The sequence below is a fragment of the Aquarana catesbeiana genome, linkage group LG04 (genome assembly GCF_042186555.1).
Source record: "Aquarana catesbeiana isolate 2022-GZ linkage group LG04, ASM4218655v1, whole genome shotgun sequence".
Taxonomy (NCBI): Eukaryota; Metazoa; Chordata; class Amphibia; order Anura; family Ranidae; genus Aquarana; species Aquarana catesbeiana.
In genome coordinates, this window is record NC_133327.1 from 618,771,332 (window position 1) to 618,794,762 (window position 23,431).

The window sequence follows — 23,431 nt, forward strand, 5'->3', positions numbered from 1 at the left end:
TTTGTTTCTTTACATAAAAAAAAATTGATCTGTGATTCTGATATTTACCAGATTCAACCTTCTAATAGTATATACAGTATATCTCTTCTGTCTGTTATTCTCAGAGCGGATTAGAGATTTTGCTCCCTAATCATATAGTTGGTTATTTATATTTACCACTGCATAGAGATATTTAAGAATAAATTACATTTTTTTTAAACATTACATATTAACTTAAGTATAAACAACACTTTTCTTTAAGGCTATTAACCGATTAATCAAAACAATAATAGGCCAACTAATCAATTATGAAAATAATCGTTAGTTGCAGCCCTAGTAATTTTGTTATAGTTAGTTGACTTTTAATGATCTTCCCCTAAGGAAGCCAAATTCGGCGAAACATGTTGGGATTAGACACTACATCATTACCAACCGCTTAAAGTGAACACCTGCTGTGACCCTTCTTTGGATTTGTGTAAAACAATGATATTAATAATTTTGTATACTCTCTTAATCTTGTACTATATAAACTTTAAAGCGGAGGTCCGCTGAAAAAAAATATTAAAAGCCAGCAGCTACAAATACTGCAGCTGCTGACTTTTAATATATGGACACTTACCTGTCCAGGGAGCCCGCGATGTCTGCAGCCGAAGCCGGTCCGTCCTTTGGCTCTCGGCTGCTGCCGTCGCCATCCTTGGTAAGGGAATAAGGAAGTGAAGCCGTGCGGCTTCACTTCCTGGTTCCCTACTGCGCATGCGCAAGTCGCGCTGTGCGTCCTCTCAGGTCCCTGCTGTGTTCTGGGACCCTTGTGTCTCCCAGAATACAGCAGGTGAGGACGGGGTAGGCGCCGGAAGTGGCATAGGTCACCACAAGCACCGCGACGATCTATGCCAGGAAGTGGGAGCAAATACCTCTATTAGATAGGTCTGCTCCCTCCTCCCCCTTGAAAGGTGCCAAAAAAAAGTGGAAGTTCCATTTTTGGGTGGAACTCCACTTTAAGTTTTAAACTGATCTTGTTTCTTGGCACCACTATAATGCCACTTGTTACTCTTTGTGCTATTTATCATATTTACTTGTTTTAAATGTATTTATTTATTTCAGTTACTTCTTGGTTTCCAGGTCTAAGCAAATGATGTCATACATCCCAGGATTCTTCAGGAGGGGAGGAAGGGTTTTCTCAGCTAAGCACACCCTCCTGCCTGCATGCTTGCGCTAAGGGCAGATGAATTCCAGGAAGTAAATGCTACATGAATCATCTGCTCTTATTCAAGATGGCCTAGGCCAGAAATGTTGTTTTTTTTTTTTTAAATGATCTCTCAGCAAAATAAAGCATGGGGACATGAATGAATGGGGGAATTTGCTTTGAATATTAAAAATGAATGAAAGTTTTTGCTCTGTGGTGCTCAGATGCAGTGTAATTCTGCTTTAAGTGCACTTTGTCTAGTTGTGCAGAAACTTGGCTGAACAGCACCTGCATTCAATCAGATGCAGACAAAGTTGGGGTATTATAACAGCTGGTGGGCTGACTATACATTTACAATAGACCCAGCAGGAGATTCATCCATCCGCTCTATGTAGATGGATGAATCTATATGTGTATGGCCGGCTTTAGGGTTTATGATTTCAGGTGGGCAAGGCTGCAGTGTCGGGGTACTTTAATGTTAGTAGAACAGTAGATAGGTGAGCTGTAGGGTTTCTACTAGCAGAATCTATTCTACAGGGAAATAACACAGAGAGACAATCAGTTGTGCTATAGTGACCATGTGTCAACAAGGAGCATTCTGATAGGAGTAGAGAGAAGCGTCATGGAGAGATGAGCTCAGCAGTCTGTGGCTTCTGCTTTCACTGTCTCCTCACAGGCTGGGAAGGGACAAGATCTGTAAGTATTAACTAACTGCAACAAAGAAAAATCAGGCCTCCTGCCCTGCTAGACAGGGCTGTACTGTGTGACAGAGCTGTGCAAATCTCAGAACTGGATGGACATAAATATAAATCCTTTGGCTGGTTAAAAGGCTCTGCTATACATACAGTGTTTCATCTCTGTTTTTATTTGATTGCCTGGAGTTCAGTTTTACCCTTGCAGATAGAAGAAGACTTGTGCAGAGGACTCCCCTTGTGTCTGTGTCTGCATGTGCTGTCCAAGTGCTGCTGCTGTAAATAATCACAAAAGCAGGCCACTTTGCTGGTTAATTGGTACAAACCATCTGGATGTGCCGGCAGCTATAAATACATTCCGTGTTTTCTCAGGCTGGCAGTCAAGGCTTTGATTTGCACGCTGCAATGGGGTGACGTGTTCAGTCCACAGGATCGCAGCAGATGAAATCTGTTCCCTCAAATCCTTCAGCAGAGATCTCGTCACATCCTCTTGGTGACACAGAGGCCTGCAATCAATTCATCGGCTCAATGAGACTCTCCTTTACCATGGGAACATTGTGCTGATTAATAGACACGCAGACACAATGCAGAATTTATGTGAGGGGGCGATGTCTAAGTTGTGTTTCTTGTAGGACATTTCACATGCTTATCAAAGCAGTCATCATTATTTATTCTAATAATTTTACGAATACTGTCTGTCTGTGGCTTGGATTTATGAAACATTTAAAGCACAAAAACTTTCGTTTTAACCGCTTGCCGACCAGGGCACGACGATATACGTTGGCACAATGGCACGGCTGCCCAAATGGGCGTACCCGTACGTCCCCTTTAAGACGTGGCATTGTGGGCGTGCGCGCCGCATACTCCGTGACTGTGCCCGCGGACTCGATGTCTGCCGGTGTCCCACGATCATGTCATGGAGCGGCAGAACGGGGAGATGCCTATGTAAACAAGGCATTTTCCCTATTCTGCCTAGTGACGTGACAGAGATCTACTGCTCCCTGTGATCGGGAGCAGTAATCGCTGTCATGTCAGTGGTAGCCCACCCCCCCCCCCCCCAGTTAGAATCACTCCCTAGGACACACTTAACCCCCTTGATCACTCCCTAGTATTTAACCCCTTCCCTGCCAGTGTCATTTATACAGTAATCAGTGCATTTTTATAGCACTGATCGCTGTATAAATGACAATGGTCCCAAAATAGTGTCAAAATGTTTCTGCCATAATGTCGCAGTCAGGAAAAAAAACGCAGATCGCCGCCATTACTAATAAAAAAAAAAAAATAATAATAAAAATGCCATAAATCTATCCCCTATTTTGTAAACACTATAACTTTTGCGCAAACCAATCAATATACGCTTATTGCGATTTTTTTTTTTACCAAAAATATGTAGAAGAATACATATCGGCCTAAACTGAGAAAGAAATTTGTTTTTCATATATTTTTGGGGATATTTATTAATGCTAAGGGTAAAAAATATTGCTTTTTTTTTTCAAATTTGTCGCTTTTTTTTTGTTTATAGTGCAAAAAATAAAAACCGCAGAGGTGATCAAATATCACCAAAAGACAGCTCTATTTGTGGGAAAAAAGGATGTTAATTTTGTTTGGGTGCAACGTCGCACGACCGCGCAATTGCCAGTTAAAGTGACGCAGTGCCGTATCACAAAAAGTGTCAGTTTACCTTTCTTCAGGCTTTAGAGGGGCCAGACTGTGGTCAGTGGGAGTAGAAAATGCCCCAGCATCAGTGGGAGTAAACAATGTTTCGGGCTTTGTGATCAGTGGGAGTAAAAAGTTACATAGCGCCTGTGATCATCAGGAGGAATCATGCCCCAATGTTGGTATCAGTGGAGAGGAATAGTGCCTTATTGTTGGTGTCAGTGGGGAGGAATAGTGCCCCAATGTTGGTGTCAGTGGGGAGGAATAGTGCCCTATTGTTGGTGTCAGTGGGGAGGAATAGTGCCCTATTGTTGGTGTCAGTGGGGAGGAATAGTGCCCTATTGTTGGTGTCAGTGGGGAGGAATAGTGCCCCAATGTTGGTGTCAGTGGGGAGGAATAGTGCCCTATTGTTGGTGTCAGTGGGGAGGAATAGTGCCCTATTGTTGGTGTCAGTGGGGAGGAATAGTGCCCTATTGTTGGTGTCAGTGGGGAGGAATAGTACCCTATTGTTGGTGTCAGTGGGGAGGAATAGTGCCCCAATGTTGGTGTCAGTGGGGAGGAATAGTGCCCTATTGTTGGTGTCAGTGGGGAGGAATAGTGCCCCAATGTTGGTGTCAGTGGGGAGGAATAGTGCCCCAATGTTGGTGTCAGTGGGGAGGAATAGTGTCCCAATGTTGGTGTCAGTGGGGAGGAATGGTGCCCTATTGTTGGTGTCAGTGGAGAGGAATAGTGCCCCAATGTTGGTGTCAGTGGGGAGGAATAGTGCCCCAATGTTGGTGTCAGTGGGGAGGAATAGTGCCCCAATGTTGGTGTCAGTGTGGAGGAATAGTGCCCCAATGTTGGTGTCAGTGGGGAGGAATAGTGCCCTATTGTTGGTGTCAGTGTGGAGGAATAGTGCCCCAATGTTGGTGTCAGTGGGGAGGAATAGTTCCCCAATGTTGTTAGTGGGGAGTAATGGTGCCCCATAATTGGAATCAGGAGAAATTAAGCCCCATGGTTGGTGTCAATGGGTGGGGTGTCAGTGGGAGCATTAGTGCCCCGTTGTTGGAGTCAATAGGAGCATTAGTTCCTCACTGTTGGTTTCAATGGGGGGAAGAGTGCATGATTAATGGTTTCAGTGAGACGAATACTGGCCAAAGGGCCAGATATGGACAGGAAAAGGGTCACAGTTTGGAGACCACTACTCTAAACTATGCTGTTTATAGGGCCCCGAGCTAAAGAGAATCCCAGACCAGAATGAACAGCAGTTAACTAAAGTAATAGCAGCTGCATATAATATGCAAGGTGACCTCTACACACATACATACACTAGGACAGACTTAGTTAGCTATCTGGCACTGTGAATGTGAGGTAATAACAATAGGGCAAAGGTACTTATGTCACCAAATACACACAGAAGCTGCAACAGTTGAACTTTTAGAACACAGGAACACTTACCTAATAGTATATGGTTCTGGTCAGAATGAAATGCATAAAGATCATGTACTTCAATTCAGTCTGTACTTATTGGAAACTCCCCAATATAAAGATGTTATAGTTCTCCAATAGGGGTTTCTTACCCAGCTAACAGGGACAAGGAAGTACCTATCTATAACCATCTAACTCTGTAGTATTACCCAAGCAACAGCTATTTACAAATACAGATACTATGGATGCAGCACCCTACAGTCCCTCACCCACCAAAGTCAAAATGCACGCAAAAGGTGTTTTAAAAATAAAACTGCTGCTGGGAGGAAAATGCAGTACTTACCTCTGCTCCGGCAGTTCATTGTTATGGTTTATGACCCATTTAGGTTCTGATTGAAGCTTGGTAAATTCGGTCTATCTTTATCTCCCATCTCCACCGTATCTGTGTATACAGGCATACCCCACTTTTAAGTACACAATGGGGTTTATTTACTAAAGCTGGAAAGTGCAAAATCAGGCTCACTTCTACATAGAAACCAATCAGCTTCTAACCCCAGCTTGTTTAATTAAGCTTTGGTAATAAAACCTGGAAGCTCATTGGTTTCTATGCAGAAGTGAGCCAGATGTTGCATTTCCTAGCTTTAGTAAATAAACCCCATTGTGTACTTAAAAGTGGGGTATGCCTGTAAATCTTGATCTGCTCTAGAACAAAACGCTGCAATCTGATTGGTTCCTAGCAGCCAACGCACTTTCTCTTTGGATTCCATACTCTAGTAAATCAGTCCTGTATGTTTGAGTTGGCAGCGCAGCTACAGAAGCTGAAACAATTTTCTGAGTCAGCGGTGCGGAGGTCAGAGAATGAACCTGGACTCAGACAGGCTAATTAGGGTTGTCCGCAAAGTCTGTGGAAAACAATAAATATCTGTAAAATTGAGTTTTATTTTCCTGCACTTGATTGCCAGTTCCAGTATTTCAGAGGGCCCGTCCACCCAACTTTGCAATTGCAGATTGTGGCCGATGCTGGCAAGTTCGATTAACCACTGTCATCTCTCTAGAATGTTGGTGACAGGATTAGCCCGATATGGTTTCTGATTAGTCTCACTCCTCATGCGGCAACAGGCAGAGTGTAAGTTTCTAGTTATATATAGGTGGCTCTGCAGATTCGTCTCTCCATGCTGTTTAGTATGCATGCCATCCATTCATGCACAATCTGGACAAATAATTGTTATTACAAATGCACAGTGGCATTAAAACCTTTTTTGCAACTACTAGCAGAAAACCATTAAAAAAGGGACATTTGTTGGAACGGTTGGAGACCTTTTTTCTCAACCTCAAAAAAGTTAATGGCCAATATTTCCCCTATGGAAATGTGCATGCTCATATTCATTGCTTTGTGTGTCCTTGGCACTTTGTCTGGAATATGTCCTATGAGGACCATCGCAGAACGAAAGACAAATAATTTTTTAGGAACAATGGCAGACACTGGTAAAAATATATACAATATATGCCAGTGTTTATCTGACACTTGGAAAATTCACATTTGTGCTTGTGTATATTGTAGAATTGAGAGGTACTAATGTAAGATAGGGCTTCTGCCTTAGGAACAATTGACATGATTGTGTTGAGTTGGCACATATTACATGCGTGGCGCTATGTGTTTCATGCTTGATATGATGCAGTGCCAACACCTTGTTGACAGACATGCTTTGCAGCGCACATGGTGTTGCACTGCAGAAATAGTCCATGCACTGTTGGTGCGTTTGGTAGCCCATTGAAAAAATTGGCTGCCTAATGCAAAGCAGTTTAACGCACCGCAGTGGTATGAATGGGTCCATATCCAGTACATTATAGCTAAGTGAAATTCATCAGCAGCTGATATTCTCTTTGAACAGTTGGCATTAAGCCAGAAAGCCCGCCTAATTTTTCTCGTTATTAAAAAATACTTTTCCGTCTTTGCACATGTGTAGGGAAATCTTCTCTTGCACTGTTAGGACCAGAAGGCCAGGCAGAGCTGGGGGGGGGGGGGGCATACAAAAGGGGACTGAAGTTCCTCTTTAAAGTGTTACTAAACCCACAACAGTAAAATCAGTCTGGATATGCAGTAAAGGATGCTTGTTATAATCACCATGGAACCTAAGGGGTTAGTCCTCCGCTTTGTATAAGAAGGCTGTTTGAACCTGTCTTCTCTGATCCTCCCCTTCCACAGTCCCCAATCCATCTTTTGATAAGACAGAGCATTTGGAGTCACTCTGCAAATGCTCAGTTTAGTGTGTATTGCTAGAGAGTGTTTGTTTATTTATTGGATTGGGAGGATGCATGTGATCAGCACAGGGCCAATCAGCTCTGTCCAGATGTCCAGACAGAGGGTCAGGGGTCCTGCAGCCTCATAGGACAGTCAGAGTAGAATGAAAACTCCTCCTACAAGCTTTAACCATGTACTGATAGAAGTCACAAGACTGCAATATACTGCTGACGAGAAAAGTTATTTGGCAGTTTATATTTAGTAAAATAATTGCTTTTCCATGTTTGGTGTACTGTGGGAGATCAGATATAGTGAATGCAGTGTCCTGGGTTTAGTTAAACTTTAACAACATATACATTGCATACATAAATCTCTATATAAATCCCTAAGGGAATGAAAAAGGGGGTAGAATTTTTTTCTGCAGTTGGTATAAAATACCCTACCTCTTGCACAAGAAATACAGATCTTTATTTTAGCAAGGTGACTGTATTTTTTTTAAAACTCAACTAAGCTTAAAAAAATTAATTTCTAGCAGTTTTTAGTTCACTGTTCACTGACAGTGCCCAGGATCCTGCTCCTTTAAAGCATTTTATACAGCACAGTGCTTGTGCTGTGTAATTTGGCCCCCTGTAGCACCTGAAAAACCTGGCTGATCCTACCAGTTTCTGCCCCCCCCCCCCCCATGTCAACTGACCATGGTATATCATGGCTGCTGAGCTCTGACACCGCGGACAGTTTACGTGCCTCCGTCAGCCACTTCTATCTGCAGCTTTCCTGTGACTCCCTCTGTCCTCCTCCACCCCCCTCCCCTCCCTGCCTGTCAGCTCTGTGTCAGGGCCCACCGCCCCCAACCCCCCCCCCTTGCTGCTGTAATAACCAAGTCAAAATCCCCAGGCTTTCATAATACGAAGTGTCCTGTATGTGTGCCTTATTAAAAAAAAAGTTCTATACCCAATTTAATAGCGCCGTTGAAACCGAAAAAACTATTTAATTACTTTTAATGATCAAAGCAAACTCCCCCATTCAGCCATGTCTCTATGCTTCTTTTTGCTGAGAAATCACTTTGAAAAACACCCCATAAGCGTTTCTGTCCGAGGCCATCTTTGGTAAAGGCAAATGATTCATGTAGCGTTTACTTCCTGGAATCCATCTGCACTTACCTCAAGAATGCATGCAGGAGAATGTGCTTAGCTAAGAAAACCCCTCCTCCTCTCCTGGGATGTATGACCTCATTTGCCTAGGCAAGAAACCAGGAAGTACCTGAAGAAATACAAAAAACTAGTTAAAAACTAGTGAATATGATATACTTTCTGATCTGTTTACTAATGCTAGCAGCATGAGGATTAAAAACATTCAATGATGATTGGGGGAGTGAATTTCCACTTTAAAGTAATAATAAACATGCACTGTTTAATTTATATTGTCCCTTCTCATTCTGTATGGGGATGATGGCATTGTAATTATTTTAATTAAAAAAAAAAAATCTAAGTACCTAATTGATATACAGTTGTCACATGACCCAGATCTTTCCCAGCCTGTCTGCAGGGAAACATAAGCAAGAGGAACTTTTAGTCCTCTGCTGCTGGACACATGTGCAAAATAAAAAAACAGCCTTTGGAATACAGAGTAAAAATAAATAATATCAATAAAATGTTTTAAATTGTCATACAAATATATATTTGAAATCAAATCTTTGTTATTTTTTGGCAATAACATGGTGTTGGGCGGATTTCTGCCAGTCACAGACTGTGTTATGCTCCTCCAGTCTGTGTCTTAGTACAAGAGGGAAGTGAAGCCTCCATTGATCTGCATGTAATATCCCACCCTCATTGTGTTTAGCTGGTTGGAGGAGGAGAGAAGGGAGTGGTCTGTCATTTACCACTGTGTATACACCCACATGTGTGACTCTATAGTCACATGGGCTGCTCAGATGTGATGGGGAGAAAATGCTCAGCATAGAAGTTCCCCTCTAAAATGAGCATGTGCAGGGTTGCCACCACAGCTCAAAATGGCTAGCTGAATTAGGAACATGAACAGAAGGCGATGATGGAAAACAGCAGGGTCAACCAGGTTTTTTGCGGAATACATAAAACGAATCTCATAGTGACTGAGTATGAACAGCATGTAACACACCATTTATTGACAGCTTATGATGTGGGTTTAGTGACACTTTAAGTGATCAGTTAAGGTGCATTAACACATGCATGGCATGCGTTAACGAGGATTACAAAGATGCAGCCCCTTCATAATGAATGGACTACCCTAATACAATTTTTATAAATGCATTCATAATGAATGCGCTGTCAACGCACCACAGCAGAGATGAAGAACCTTTTTTAGCAACGCAGAATACCACATTGCGTGGTATGTGCGCTGTGGTGCGTTGTGTGTTGCACTCTACTGTACAGTGCTTTGGGGTACCAGTGAATGGCACCTCACCGCACATAAAGCAGTTTTAGCCTTCAACATACAAGTGTAAATGAGCCCTGAAAAGCAAGTCTGCTCTAATGTACAGGAGATCTCATTAGCCAGCATGAGGTTCCATTTCCCACACAAAATTGAAATGTCAGTATTGGATGGAGTTGACCTGACAAACGCCGGCGTCCTGATAGCGTGCTCCTCTCAGTTGCCTGACACTCTTTATGCAGTGATGGGCTCAGCTTGGCCGGTCTCTTTGTGTTCACCCTCCACACATCTGCTGACGCCTGTGATTTTCTATAGGGGACTCACTGTACGGGAGGCTCAGTGGGGAAGAAGGAATCCCAATGCTGGAATAGTACAATCACTGAATGGACTCTACACCATGTGATGTTTACTACAATGCCACTCCGTGTGACTGCATGAGAGCTGCTGGATTGTTCCCCATGTGGCTTGTATTGACAGTATGAGCCAAGCTGGGCCTAACCTTTCCCAGTGTCATTTACTTTGTTCTAATCAACCAATAAGTTTCTTGCTATTATTCCTCCATTCTGTATTACTTTTTACTTATGTGTAAAAAAAAAAAAAAAAAAAAATATTTTATCCTCACTAAAATCGATTTCTTTCTCACCTATTGAGGGACACAGGAAGTGATTCACCTTCGAGTTATACTGCTGCCTACAGGGAGATGAAAAAAGAAGTAGACTCCCCATAAAATCTGTTCCTTGGAGTCCATTGAGGACACAGGAAACCATTGTTCTGCATGTGCAGTATACTGTAACCCCAAGGTGAATGACTTTTTGTGTCCCTCAATGGACAGGAAAGAAAAGTATATTCTATAAAGGCTGTTCCTCTCCTGCATATGTAAGGCCTCGTTTACACAGGACGTGCTAAAGCATAGGCTGTGTTTACCTGCACAGGGATGCAAAGGTGTGAGTTCTATGCATTTTATTTTATATAGAAATTAGAATGGGCACACATGAAATTGACTCTCAGTGACAGTGACAGCAGTGTGCAGCAGCACAGATGATGGCACCTCACCGACATGACACGTCCCCTCTTGAGTCACAGTGACGGTCTCTCTCCACTGCAGGTGGTCCTTTCAGTCCTCTCCAGTCCAAACAGCACTGACCGTTCCGCTCCCGTCCCGTATACCAGGCTCCGCTTTGCTCCCTTGCACCATGACATCACATGACATGCTGGGGCACCGCCACTGCCAAAGTCGAGCGTCACAGCCATGTTTTTTACTGGCAAAATTTCCTGTCCTGGAAAAAAGTGCCAGTTTTACTGGCTGCCACTAAAAATACTGACGGTTGGCAACACTGGCTCCTAATCTGACATCCCTATGGGTGCACAGCCCTGAATGCATACTGTGTGATTTCGGGGACATGCACCCACATGGATGTCGAAGTGGGAGCAGTGACTGTATGTGGCCTAAAACTTACTATACATATTAGAATCTGTTCAATGCTATTGGAAGATGAAACAGTAAGTGATCATGTGTTGCCATCTCTCCCTCACCTCTTGCTCAGATGACAACTCTAAAATAATGGATTTTCCTTAACTTTCCTTCTTGGTGACAGTGGTGGGCATTGCAAATAAAGAGGTAAATACCCCCAGTGGGGTCAAAGACCGCAGTAAAAAAAATTGCCAGTAGTATAGCTCTTCTCTGTCTTATCCAAAGCTAAATCTGACCTTACATGTTAGAAGCTGACTATACAATTTCCTTTACCACAACTATATAATTCTATTTGTATGTGAGTACAACATTTAATGGATGTAAATAGGCCCTGCACAGTTTTGATAAATAGGTGGTTGTTTAGAGATTGTACATTTAGATTGTAATATGTGTGATCTGTGCTTTTCCCATCAGAGCCTTTCAGTGACCAGCTTTAGTAAAATTTGTATCCGTTGTGTACCAAGTCTTTTAAAGTTCTTTTGTATTGTATTTTTCTCTCCAGAGATATTAAACCCGACAACATTCTGCTAGACATGAATGGACACATCCGGCTAGCAGATTTCGGCTCCTGTTTGAAGCTAATGGAAGATGGAACAGTAAGTGATCCCGTGTTACCATAGGTTTTTATTGATCTGCAGATGTAAGGGGTTTTTTCCAAAGGTGAAGCAGCTGTGCATAGTAACCAATCGGCTTCCAGCTTCAGCTTGTTCAGTTGAGACTTGGACAGAAACGTTAGAAGCTGATTGGTTGCCATGCACAGCTTCTCCAGTTTATGTCTGCTGGAGCCTAGGTTCACATATATGTGATGCGGGAACCAGCGCCGGTTCCCGCATCACATCTTTCCCACAGGCAGTTCACACTGCCCTCTGCGAACCATTGCGGGTGTCAATATGATGTTATTGACACCCCAGATCGGTTCACAGATCACAGTGCAAACTGTGAACTTGCACAGGAATCGGATCGTGTGGGTGAGAACATCCTTGCGATCCGATTCCAGTGCACAGAAAAAAGTCCCTGCACTATTTACTTGCGAATCCAATGTGAGTTCAGCCATACAACTGTATGGCTGAGCTCGCATTTGCACAGACATCGCATGCGATCGGCACCGCAGTGTGGGTGCAAATCACATGTATGAACCTGACTCAGTCTAAATTAATTTGTCTCTATGTATCTTTGGCATGCACCTTTCCTGGATAAGTTCTGATTAAATTGCTTTTAATGTAAATCAACCATGATTCGAATGTGGGGGTACCCTGATGTGTGTTTATGTTTTATTTTTATTATAGGTCGTAGGTTGATATGTGATGGTTTATTTATACTATGTATTTTTAAGCCCAACCATGGGATCCTTAAAAATGATCCCTTGCAGTAGGGCTGTGCCCACATTTTAAATTTTAATCGCTCCCCTTTAGCCTAGGGGAGAGGAGAAGCGATATATCATTTAAAGGATGCACCCCACATGTGGCCAGGGAAATAAACACATATGTTATGTTGGTAGCATTAATCATGTGCAAGAGATTTTATTTTAAATCCAGGAGAAGAAGCAGTGTTTAATTCTTATTCCATGACCTTGAGGGGAAATCTCCCCATAGTAAGGGTAATTCCTATTTCAGACCGTTGTCCCTAAAACATTTGAACCTTTTGCTTTTGTGACCATTCTAAAATAATGGTTTTCCCTAAATCTTTTCTCTTGGTTACAGTGGACCATGGCATATAAAGAGGTAAATGCCCCCAGTGAGGACCCAGACAGCAAAAAAAAAAAAATTGACAGGGGTCTAACCCTTCCCGGGTCATTGACTCAAACTATGGAAGCCACTGGATTAGCATGACAGTCAGGCAATTACAATTTTAGGAATAAGGTCAGCTTGTATATTTCTCATGTATGTTAGTTATTATATCTTTAGATGATGATATCAGATGTCCAGCTGGGTATTAGTGCTGGCCACCATATGGATGAACAGAGGTGTTGCATTGGATGAAAGTAACAGAATTTATTTTCGGTTGTTGATTATCAACTAGCTCTTTCCCACCATTAATTAATATTTTTTTCACTTTGATAGGAACTTGTGGCCTTTTGTCCAGTGCCCACAAATAATGATGTTAGTATAATTCACGCCCATACGTTTGTGCTCTACACGTGTTTGACGTTCTTAATTTTCAAGCTTCAAAGTTGTTGACTAAAGTATTGCCAATGTTAAATTAGACCTACAATTGTCAGCGAAGCCTACTAAGTGGGGGCTAATAGATAGGCTGGGGAAAAGGGCATCATGTTTGTAACCCTTATCTTTGGGTAATTCTAATGCCACCAGCTTGCAACTCCATCTACCACCACCGTTACTGCTCAGTCCCATAGAATCATGGGTAAATCTCTGACTCTCAAGCAGGGATCGAAGCATGGTGACACGTTCTTGTGCTCTTGAGGATCAAGACTTAAAGTTAAGCTGTGGCCAAGCTACGGACATTCTTATATTTTATATATATATATATATTATAATATTTACAAATTCTTAACAAGCAGTGAATTCTCTGACCTCCATAGCTGCAGCCAATGTGAAGAAATTCATCCTTAATGTTTGCAGCAGAAACTTCTCCATTTTGCTTCTAATTTTTCTGTAGCTTTACTCAGCTTTCCCTTTCAGCGGTGAGTTGTCAGTTTTCCAGCTTTCTAATCTCTAACAGAAGAGGGGAAAGAGCAGAGTGCCAAGACCAGACTTGAACCTCAATGTTTCTATTGTAAGTTTGAAAATGAATTGTTCCACAGTCTCAGCAGCTGCAGTGGTCAGTTCTGGCTTATTGTAAAGCTTATTTACTGCTTGTAAAAAATATATAAATATGTCCATAGCCTGGCCACAGTTCTAATCCCAAATCCCAAAAATTGGAACACAGTGACAGATTATCCTCACACCACCCTCACTTTGTTTTGATGACTGCTTTTTAAAAGTCTCCTTCTAGTCTCCCGCATGGACGACAATATGTCTTGATAGTGTTTAGGATTAGAATTGTTTTTGTAAGGCAGGAAACTAAAATCAGCTTTTAAAGTGTCCGATATTTCACAGTTGACGCTGGAAAGTTATAGCCCCTGACAGTTTTTTTTATCTCTCTGGGACTCTATTGGTGACGTCTCTGACCTGAGCTCCCATGTCTGCACAGCTGTTGTGCCAATTATGAGTTGTTCTCACCATCCCTGCTGGAACAGAGTCAGGAATTATGGCAATGAAATCTCACTGTATCCAAAACATAAAAGAAGCCAGGGGCTAAACTATACCAAAAATATCACTTTTATTTCATTTTATCATCTGTCTTGCTCCATAAGGCCAGAGCTACATGGACAATTATATTCACTTCCTACTAAGGAACACCACTGTCTTGCAGCCAGCTGAATATGCTAGACCTACAAAATACATTTTTAGTAGCCCAATCATGGTACTAAAGTAGGGGTTGCAAATGATCATTGAACAAATGGATTCATCCTGCAGGAATTTAATGCACTTAAATAGAGCTTTGTACAATGCGAGATTGATTGCTACTACATTATTCTATTTGTTTAGTGAATTTTTGATCCCCCTAGATTTTTAGTAGCACAATTGAGCTAAGTCTCCTGTGTAGCTCAATCTATTCAGTTGACTGCCAGCACAGTATAAAACAAACTAAAGTTAAAAAAAAAAATGGAGGTAAGGTTTTTTGGCAGTAGAGACTTGCATATTCTCTGGTCTAAAAAACACTTCTTTCTCCCAGTGTATACCTTGAAGTGTACACACCCCTGGCTTACAGATGCCAATAAAAGACCCAAGTGCCAGGGCAGTGTATCTCCAGTGTGCATGCACAGGAGTTACAGCCTCACCAGTGCTGGAAGGCAGCAGACTTAACGGAAGATGTCTGCAGTGGCTATGAATTGACAGTGAGAAACACCGATCTCACATCACTGGAGGAGACCACACTGGAGGGTAAGTGTGCAACAAGGTGAAAGTATGCAGTGAAGACTTGCACATTATGGCAGAAGTCTACCCATCTTAAAAGCAGAAAAGTTCTTTAAATCTCTTAGACCCAAGTGTCTGTGTCAATGAGTTTTTGTTGTGTTTGGATGAAATCAATTTCAGAGGCTTCTGAAATCTTTCAGAATACCTTGACATTTGACCTACACTTGACCATCTCCTGACCTTTAGTTAACCTGCTTCAAGTGAGATTTGAACTCACACAGACATGTATAGGAATACAAAACCCATTTGGTGCAAAAAAAAGTCTATCAGCACAGGCCCTAATACTTAAAAAGCTTTCAGAGTTTTCGTATTCACCAGTCACATGTTGCTGTTTGGAGTCTGTAGACATATTGGGGTTGATTTACTAAAGGCAAATAGACTGTTCAGTTTGCAAGAGCACTTGCTCCAGAGCTTAGTAAATGAGGAGAAGCTCTGCTGACTTCCACCATCCAATCATGTGCAAGCAAAAATGCATTTTTTTTTTTTTTTCCCTCTGACGTGATTGGGTATTCTTTGTAAAGTAAAACTTTACCTCATTTAGTAAAGTGGTTGTGAAGCCACTGTATAATAAACATACCATCCCCTCTGTTAGCTAACGATGTGTGTCCCAGTGTCTGTGCTTAAAAAAAGTAAATGCAGATTTATACCTCATATGAGAGCGTCTCCCGGCACTCATGTGACTCCTTGGCTCTCTCCTCTCCCTGGCTGACAGCTATAGCGGTCGGGGCTGAGAACTCATGCCGATGTCGGCCAGGAGGAGAGGAGGAGAGAGCCGAGCAGTCACATGAGCGCCGGTAGATGCTCTAATATAAGGTATACATTTTTTTTTTCCAACCCAGACACTGGGACACATATCGTTCGCTAATAGAGGGGGTAGTATGTTTATTATACAGATATTATAGCAGCAGGAAGGGAAAGGGGCGGGGACAGAGTGGCACAGACTAGCTGACAGACTGGGAGGGGGAAGAGCAGAGAGGAGAGCTGCGGCTGACGGAGGCACGTAAACTGACCACAGTGTCAGGGCTCAGCAGCCATGATAAACTGTGGTCAGTTCACAGGGGGGAGGGTAGAATCAGGCAGGATCAGCCTGGTTAAACAAGAGGCCAAATTACAAAGCACAAGCACTGTGCTGTTATACATGCTTTACGGGAACAGGATCTAATCTTTTTTTTTGGGGGGGGGGGTTACACTCTGGCGCAACTACATTTGCGGTGTGCAACTGCACTTTGCAAAGTGCACAGTCAATTTGCCTTTAGTAAATCAGCCCTAATGAGTTCTGAATTATTGCAAGCTTCTTCTGGATATGCCCTCACTGGTTCAGAAAAAACTTTTTCACAGTTGACACACCTTGAAATTCGGTAAAAAAAATTAAAAGGAGTAAAATAATGAATACAAACTTTTTAAACCAATGTTTATTTTTTCACTGCCATGCTGTAAAATAGGACGCTAATAAGAGAGGTGGAAACACATGAAGTTCTTTTGGAGTGATATTTCAGAGTAGATGGTGCATGGTGAATGAACGCACCTTGTTTTGCTCCCACTGCATCGGCCGTTGCACACACAGAGCACACTTCAGGTTCACAGTCAGCAGCCATACCTCCAGTCTAGTTGGTGGCTTTTGCACGATTGTTGCGCCTTGTCTGCGCTTTTGAAATGCACCCAATGCAAAAGGAGGAAATCAGGCCAAAGCACAGCTGACCTAACTGTTAAGACTTGCACATTCATGAATTTTGTATTTTATTCCTTGTATTGATAAATGTTCTCCTTCTAGGTCCAGTCCTCGGTGGCAGTGGGAACACCAGACTATATCTCTCCTGAAATCCTCCAGGCTATGGAGGATGGTAAGGGGAAATATGGTCCAGAGTGTGACTGGTGGTCTCTGGGGGTCTGTATGTATGAGATGCTTTATGGAGAAACTCCATTCTATGCCGAGTCCTTAGTGGAGACATATGGGAAAATCATGAACCACAAAGTAAGTAGAAGTTTATCTTGCATTTCAGCTAATGGCAGTACTATCCTTATTTATGTTTTAGCCTCTTCTACCTGCAGGGTAACTCATTTGATGGAAATGTCAAGTCTTTTGAAAAGTTTTTAGACACACACATGAATATTATCTTAAAGGGTCAAAGCATTACCCAAACGTACCCCCTAACATACCTCTCCCCCTCCGAATCACGTTTCAAGATTTTCTTTTTCTTTTTCCTTGGTCATTTAGAGAGGAAAAGCTTTTCTTATACAAAATTCTTACAGGGGTGGTAGCTGTTGAAAGGCCAGTTCCTATTAACCTAGGCACCCCCAGAACTGTATCTCCTAAGAGCACTTTCTGTTTGGCAGGCTATTGGGAGTCAAAGCAGTAGCATTGTTTTGCTGAGTAACAAAAAAGTAAATGTACTCTATGCACGTGAAGAGCCCACCTAAGTCGGAAAGAGGTACAGTAAGTAGTCATCAGGATTGGGAGAAGGGGGGGGGTTGCAATTTACCTTAGAATCAGAGGGCTATGGAGGGCAGGAGGGGATGCTTTAAGGGGCACATATTTATTTTTTGCTATCTGTATCCTGTATCCGGTTTGCAATCTGTTCATGTATCCTGGGGACATTTTCTCTTTTGTTCCTATCCCAGAGATGGGAAACGAAGTGAGAGGAAATATCTACAAAGTGAGGAAAGCCCCATTGAACAGTTGTCACTGCAAAATAAGTCCCCATTGGAAGATTTCCCTCTGGTCCTGGATTTTAACTTACTTTCTGCCCTTTGACAATGGTCACTAAACAGAGGGTGAATTTCCCAGTGGGGACAAGGACAGCAATTAAAAAAATTACAAAGGTTCTAACCCTTCCACATTCTATCCCAAACTAAACATTTTGCTTATACCTACCCCTTAAAAAGACATAAAAAAAAAAAATATAGTCTTCTCATATTGATCAGTTTTTACATTGAATTTATAAATTATTCTACCTCTTTGAGCTTTACAATGTATGATGTACATATGAAGTGGTGTCCATTATCAACCTTATTTGTTATTTTTGATTCTGACCTGCGTGTGGTGAAATATGATGGTATGGTCTAATTTAATCTCCTTCCTTTATTTTACCCCCAGGAGAGGTTCCAGTTCCCTGCGCACTCAGACATCTCTGAAAATGCTAAGGACTTAATAAAGCGGTTAATTTGCAGCCGGGAGCATCGTCTAGGTCAGAATGGGATTGAAGACTTCAAGAACCACCCATTCTTCGCTGGCATTGACTGGGAAAACATTCGCAACTGTGAAGCACCTTATATCCCAGAAGTCAGCAGCCCGACCGATACATCCAACTTCGATGTGGATGATGATTGTTTAAAAAACAGTGTAAGTACTGCTCAGGCTGAAACTGAAGACAACTCCAAGGAACTAAGTCTCTCTCTACTATAATGCTACAACAGTTTGGTGTTCTGATGTCTCATCCCATGTAGTAGGGATTAGCGGAGTGATACCAGCCTTAATGATTTTGCAGTGAAATTGCCACCAAAGTTTGCACTCTCGATTTCACTGATTGAGCTGCATAGGTGAAATTTTCCAGAAAAATTTTACTCTTCATGGCTACTTGAATATTTTCCGACACGCAGGTGACTTCCTATTCCTGTATTGCACTAAAGAGACTAAGGCTGTCTCCTACGGGCCTAGAATATCTGTTAATGCAAAACAACTAATATTTATGATGTATGAACATTTCGAATTTTAAAAGTGTGAAAAATGTGAATTTTTAAAGTGTATAAATATAACATTCAGCTTACTTTTCTTTGGCCCTTTTAAAGAAGCAAACTGTAATGGCTAAAGATTTTTTTTAACTTAAAGCATTCTCTGAATTGAGGTTAAAAACCTTGCAATGTCAGCTCCCCCATTGCACAGAGCAGGAAAGTATAACATAATTTTTATGAAAAAAATAAAAAACACCTTTACTATTTCTTTAAGGACTTTCCTTATAATTTAAAGTGGTAGCAAAATCCGCTTTTTGATTTATACCTACAGGTAAACCTATAAAAAGGCTTACCTGTAGGTACAGTAAATATATCCTAAATGTGCACAGTTTTGGAAATATTTACTTTACGCACAGTATGCATTTTTACTTTACACACAGCATGCAGTCCATTGAAAGAGATGTGCCACGGTCGTGACTCCTGTGCTCAAACGCAGGAGTAACATCACCGCAGCGCGCCTATTCAAACGGCCGAAGCCCATAAACCCAGATGGAAGACTGGGGTGAAGATGGAAGCCCTGGCAGCGGTGCATACTAGCACCTTATGATATTATCCCGCGGCTTACTACCGCTTAAGAGATTTTCTTGGAAAAAACGTTAGATACCACATCTGCAACTGTAGCAACTGAATCTAGAAAGGTTTTCTAGAGTTAGTCTATATTTTAGTTAAAAATTTATTTGGGTGGCCTGTGGCTTGGTTACTCCAACAGAGACCTCCCTGCCATAATTCCCGACCCTGACCCTGTTCCTTACTGTTGAAGTTTTGGGTTTTCCCATCCATATTTATGTGTTTCAGCTCACCACAGAAGTAACTCTTTGATGGTTTAACTCTGTAATGTCTACCAAACATGGAAGGTTTTTGTATACTGATGCCTTTATTGGGAGCTGAAAGACAGTTGCCTGAATTTTTTTCCTCTCTATGCTAGAAATGTCAATTTGTTGGCTGTTACTCTGCAGTAATGGTGTTCTTTGTTATGTTATGTAGGAGACGATGCCTCCGCCAACACATACAGGCTTTTCCGGACACCATTTACCATTTGTTGGGTTTACCTACACAAGTAACTGGTAAGATGTCAGCCACGTGAGTCCACTCCATGAACACATACTGTGTCATTTTTGCCACTCTTTTTGCAATCTCTTTCTCTCTCCATCCTTGTTCTGTTTTTCTCCCCCTGCTGCCTGTACCCCATCTTTCTCTATAGATTTCCCTCTTTCTTTTATCTCTTCCTCCCTCTACCTCTATATCCCTTTCTACTTTTCTCTTTCTTGTTCCTTCTTCCCTTCTCACCCTTTCTCTATCTTAAAGTGAAACTTTGGTTTTGAAAAAATGCTAGCAGGATGGCATACAGTGCAGAATAGACTCTGTGTGTCTCCTCTGCAACAATTACCTGCCTGCTAACAAGTTTCTGAAAATTATACACCGGGCTGCACATGCCCTACTCAGTCTAAATTCTTATCATTCATTGGTGCCAGAATGAATTTTCTCCTCCCCTCCCTTTTTCTTCTCTCCTGTCTTCTTTCTGCTCCCTCTCTTTGCTACCTCTGTCTCATCTCCTTTTTCCTTCACTCTCCTGCCTCCCTCTCTGTGATCCCCACTCACTCTCCTCTCTGTCTCTTTTCTCATCCTCTCCCCTTTCCTCCTCTCTCCTCCCCCCTCTCTTTCTTCCTGATCTCCCTCTCTTTTCTCACTCTTTTTCCTCACTCCCCCCTCTCTCCTCCCCTCTTTTTCTTACCTATCTCCTCCCCTCCCTTCCTCTCCTTCCTTCCTTCCTTCCTTCCTTCCTTCCTTCCTTCCTTCCTTCCTTCCTTTCCTTCCTTCCTTCCTTCCTTCCTTCCTTCCTTCCTTCCTTTCCTTCCTTCCTTCCTTCCTTCCTTTCCTTCCTTCCTTTCCTTCCTTCCTTTCCTTCCTTCCTCTCCTTCCTTCCTTCCTTCCTTCCTTCCTTCCTTCCTTCCTTCCTTCCTTCCTTCCTTCCTTCCTTCCTCTCCTTCCTCTCCTTCCTCTCCTTCCTTCCTCTCCTTCCTCTCCTTCCTTCCTTCCTTCCTCTCCTTCCTTCCTTTCCTTTCTTACTTCCTTCCTCTCCTTCCTTCCTTTCCTTTCTTACTTCCCCTCCCCTCCCTCTCCTCTCTCTCCCCTCCCTCCCCTCTCTCTCCCCTCCCCCTCCCCTCTCCCTCCCTCCCCCCTCTCCCCTCTTCCCCCCCCCCCATCTTTACTCACTCCCTCTCTCTCTTAAATTTTAAATACACTTGGCCAAAAACATTTTAGTAAGTGGAAATATAGAGTTTCCTCTCCTATAGAAATGAAGTCCAGGATGAAAGTAGAAAATTGCTGTAAAATGAGTGTCTCACACTGCGGAGTACTTCTTCTCTCTCTCCTCTGCTTTTCTCCTCCTTCTCTCGCTCCTCATTTTGCCTCACCTTTCACTCCCCCCCCCCCCCCTCTTCCTTCTATCGCACTTGCGGCCTTTCCCATTTTTTGTGTCTCTCCCCCATATCCATATTTCTGTCTGCTTCTCCCTCCTTCCCATTGCTTTGCTCATTCGCTCTTCTGTCTTCCTCTCCCCTCCCTACTTTGGCTTTACACTTTCCTCTTCATATTACTTTATATTCTCTGTATGTCAAATGGAAGATTTAAGTCATGGAACTTTTCAGAGATACCTCTGTCTAGTCTGAAAGATTTAGAGGCGAGTGGAATCTGTGTGCTATTACTCTTAGTACCCCTGCTGTGAGTTCAGTCATCTGTGGGTTTCTGTACGCTCCCTGAATTGCTTTTACCTTTTACTTGAGCAAATGACCCATACAGTGTGCCCATTTACTAGTTTTCACACACCTCTCCAGCAAACAAAACCTGCATTGGCATCTGAAAAAATGTCTGGGCAATGTTTTATGTGTGGAAGCTGCAAGGTTTTGGGGAGAGCATCAGGATCCAGCATGGCTCCAAATATTTTTTTTTGTGACAGTAGATTTATCTTGTGTTTGTGACTGTTATTGTGTTTCTTTAGTGTATTATCAGATAGGAGTTCTCTGCGCCTGGCATCAGGGATTGCCAATACAGAGCTGGACGCCAATGTACAGCGCACTTTAGAAGACAGCCTAGCAACGGAGGCATATGAGAGGCGGATACGGCGGCTGGAACAGGAAAAGTTGGAGCTCAGCAGGAAGTTGCAAGGTGCTTTGCCAGATCCGTGCAGCTGCTCAAAAACATTACAAGTTTATGTCTGGGGGGAAATAAGGAAAACAAAATAAAGTATTCAGAAATAAATATCCATTTCCCCAAAGTTTTGACTACACAAGGTCCAAAAATGATGTGTTAATCTGCCAGCAATCCAGTGAGCTCCTAACTTTATGTAGTGGTCTAACTAATCTTCCACTGCTACAGGGAGATACCAAACTGTGTTGTCAGCCCTGCCCAGTTCTCCCTGCCTGGGGTACAGAACACCTTCCACTTCTTTTATGGAAATGAGGAAAAGGGGATGTTTTATAGTCCAGCAGGGAAGAACTGACCATTCTGATTGAGATTTCAGTGCAGCAGAGGCAGCGTTTTCAGCTTAATACAAGAGTTTAGGAACTCTTTGAATTTGTGGCAGGATTTGTAGATTTTTTTTTTTTTTTGTACTGTACTACTCCACCATTTATTGTAGAAGTGTCACAGGAACAGGAAATTAATAACAATTTAGAAAATGTTAAAGACAGTAGAAAAACCCTGACAAAAGTTTTAAAGCTGAACTCCAGCTTAAAGAAATATTGCCACAATAAAAGAGGCACATGTATACTTAAAACTTGGTGTGCTTTGTGTACTTCTTCCAGATCTGTGCAGTAATCATGTGTTGAGCTTTGTCTCTGTTCAGAAACTTCCTATAATAAAGACTGGTCATTGCTGGTCCCTCTCTTTGTACAAAGTGACTGGTCTTGTATCCGCCCCCTCCTATTGTTTTCTGCAGGCAGCCTAAAGTGCATGGGGCCTGCTGTCTCTGCTGACCTCTGCTCTCTGTAAAGACTAATGCCGTGTACACACGAGCAGATTTTTCTACAGCAAAGGACCAACGGAACTAATTCGCCGGACAATTCGATTGTGTGTGGGCTTCATCGGACCTTTGCTGTCGAAAAATCAGACGGACTTTAGAAATCGAACATGTTTCAAATCTTTCCGACGAACTCGAGTCCGGTTGAAAAATCCATTCATCTGTATGCTAGTCCGACGGACAAAAAAGGACGCAAGGGCAGCTATTGGCTACTGGCTATGAACTTCCTTATTCTAGTCCGGTCGTACGTCATCGCGTTCGAATCCGTCGGACTTTGGTGTGATCGTGTGTAGGCAAGACCATTTCGTCGGAACTCCCTCGAAAGTCCGTCGAAAAGTCCTTCGGAGTTCAGTCCGTTTAAAGTCTGCTCGTGTGTACACGGCATAAGTGGAGCACAGTGATGATGTCACTGTTACTTTTGCAAGATAGTATCTGGGTTTACAAAGACGTTTGGTGCTGGCAAGTGGATTTATACCGATCAGCCATAATATTATGACCACCGACAGGTAAAGTCAATAACCTTGATTGTCTTGTTACAATGGCATATGAAAGTGGGTGTGATATAAGAGAGTTCTTCAGAAAATTTTTGCACTTTTTTGAATACGTTTTTCAGCCATCTTCACCATAGCATGACAACTCTTATACTAAACTGCAAGGTCAGCTGGCTTGTC

The 23,431-nt window shown here is 42.4% G+C and overlaps 1 protein-coding gene across 5 annotated transcripts in view; it reads left to right on the forward strand.

Annotated features, from left to right (window-relative positions):
• The window catches only part of CDC42BPA (CDC42 binding protein kinase alpha), a 360,647-nt gene that overhangs the window by 197,581 nt on the left and 139,635 nt on the right, over positions 1-23,431 (forward strand). For 3 of the 5 annotated variants that reach the window (XM_073628295.1, XM_073628298.1, XM_073628299.1), the window contains exons 6-10: positions 11,539-11,632; positions 16,785-16,985; positions 18,108-18,353; positions 19,727-19,806; positions 21,741-21,907. In XM_073628295.1, coding sequence (XP_073484396.1) covers positions 11,539-11,632; positions 16,785-16,985; positions 18,108-18,353; positions 19,727-19,806; positions 21,741-21,907 — 788 coding nt within the window. Of the gene's footprint in view, positions 1-11,538; positions 11,633-13,096; positions 13,136-16,784; positions 16,986-18,107; positions 18,354-19,726; positions 19,807-21,740; positions 21,908-23,431 lie in introns of all 5 variants that reach the window. The other 2 variants (XM_073628296.1, XM_073628297.1) reach the window with 1 other exon arrangement.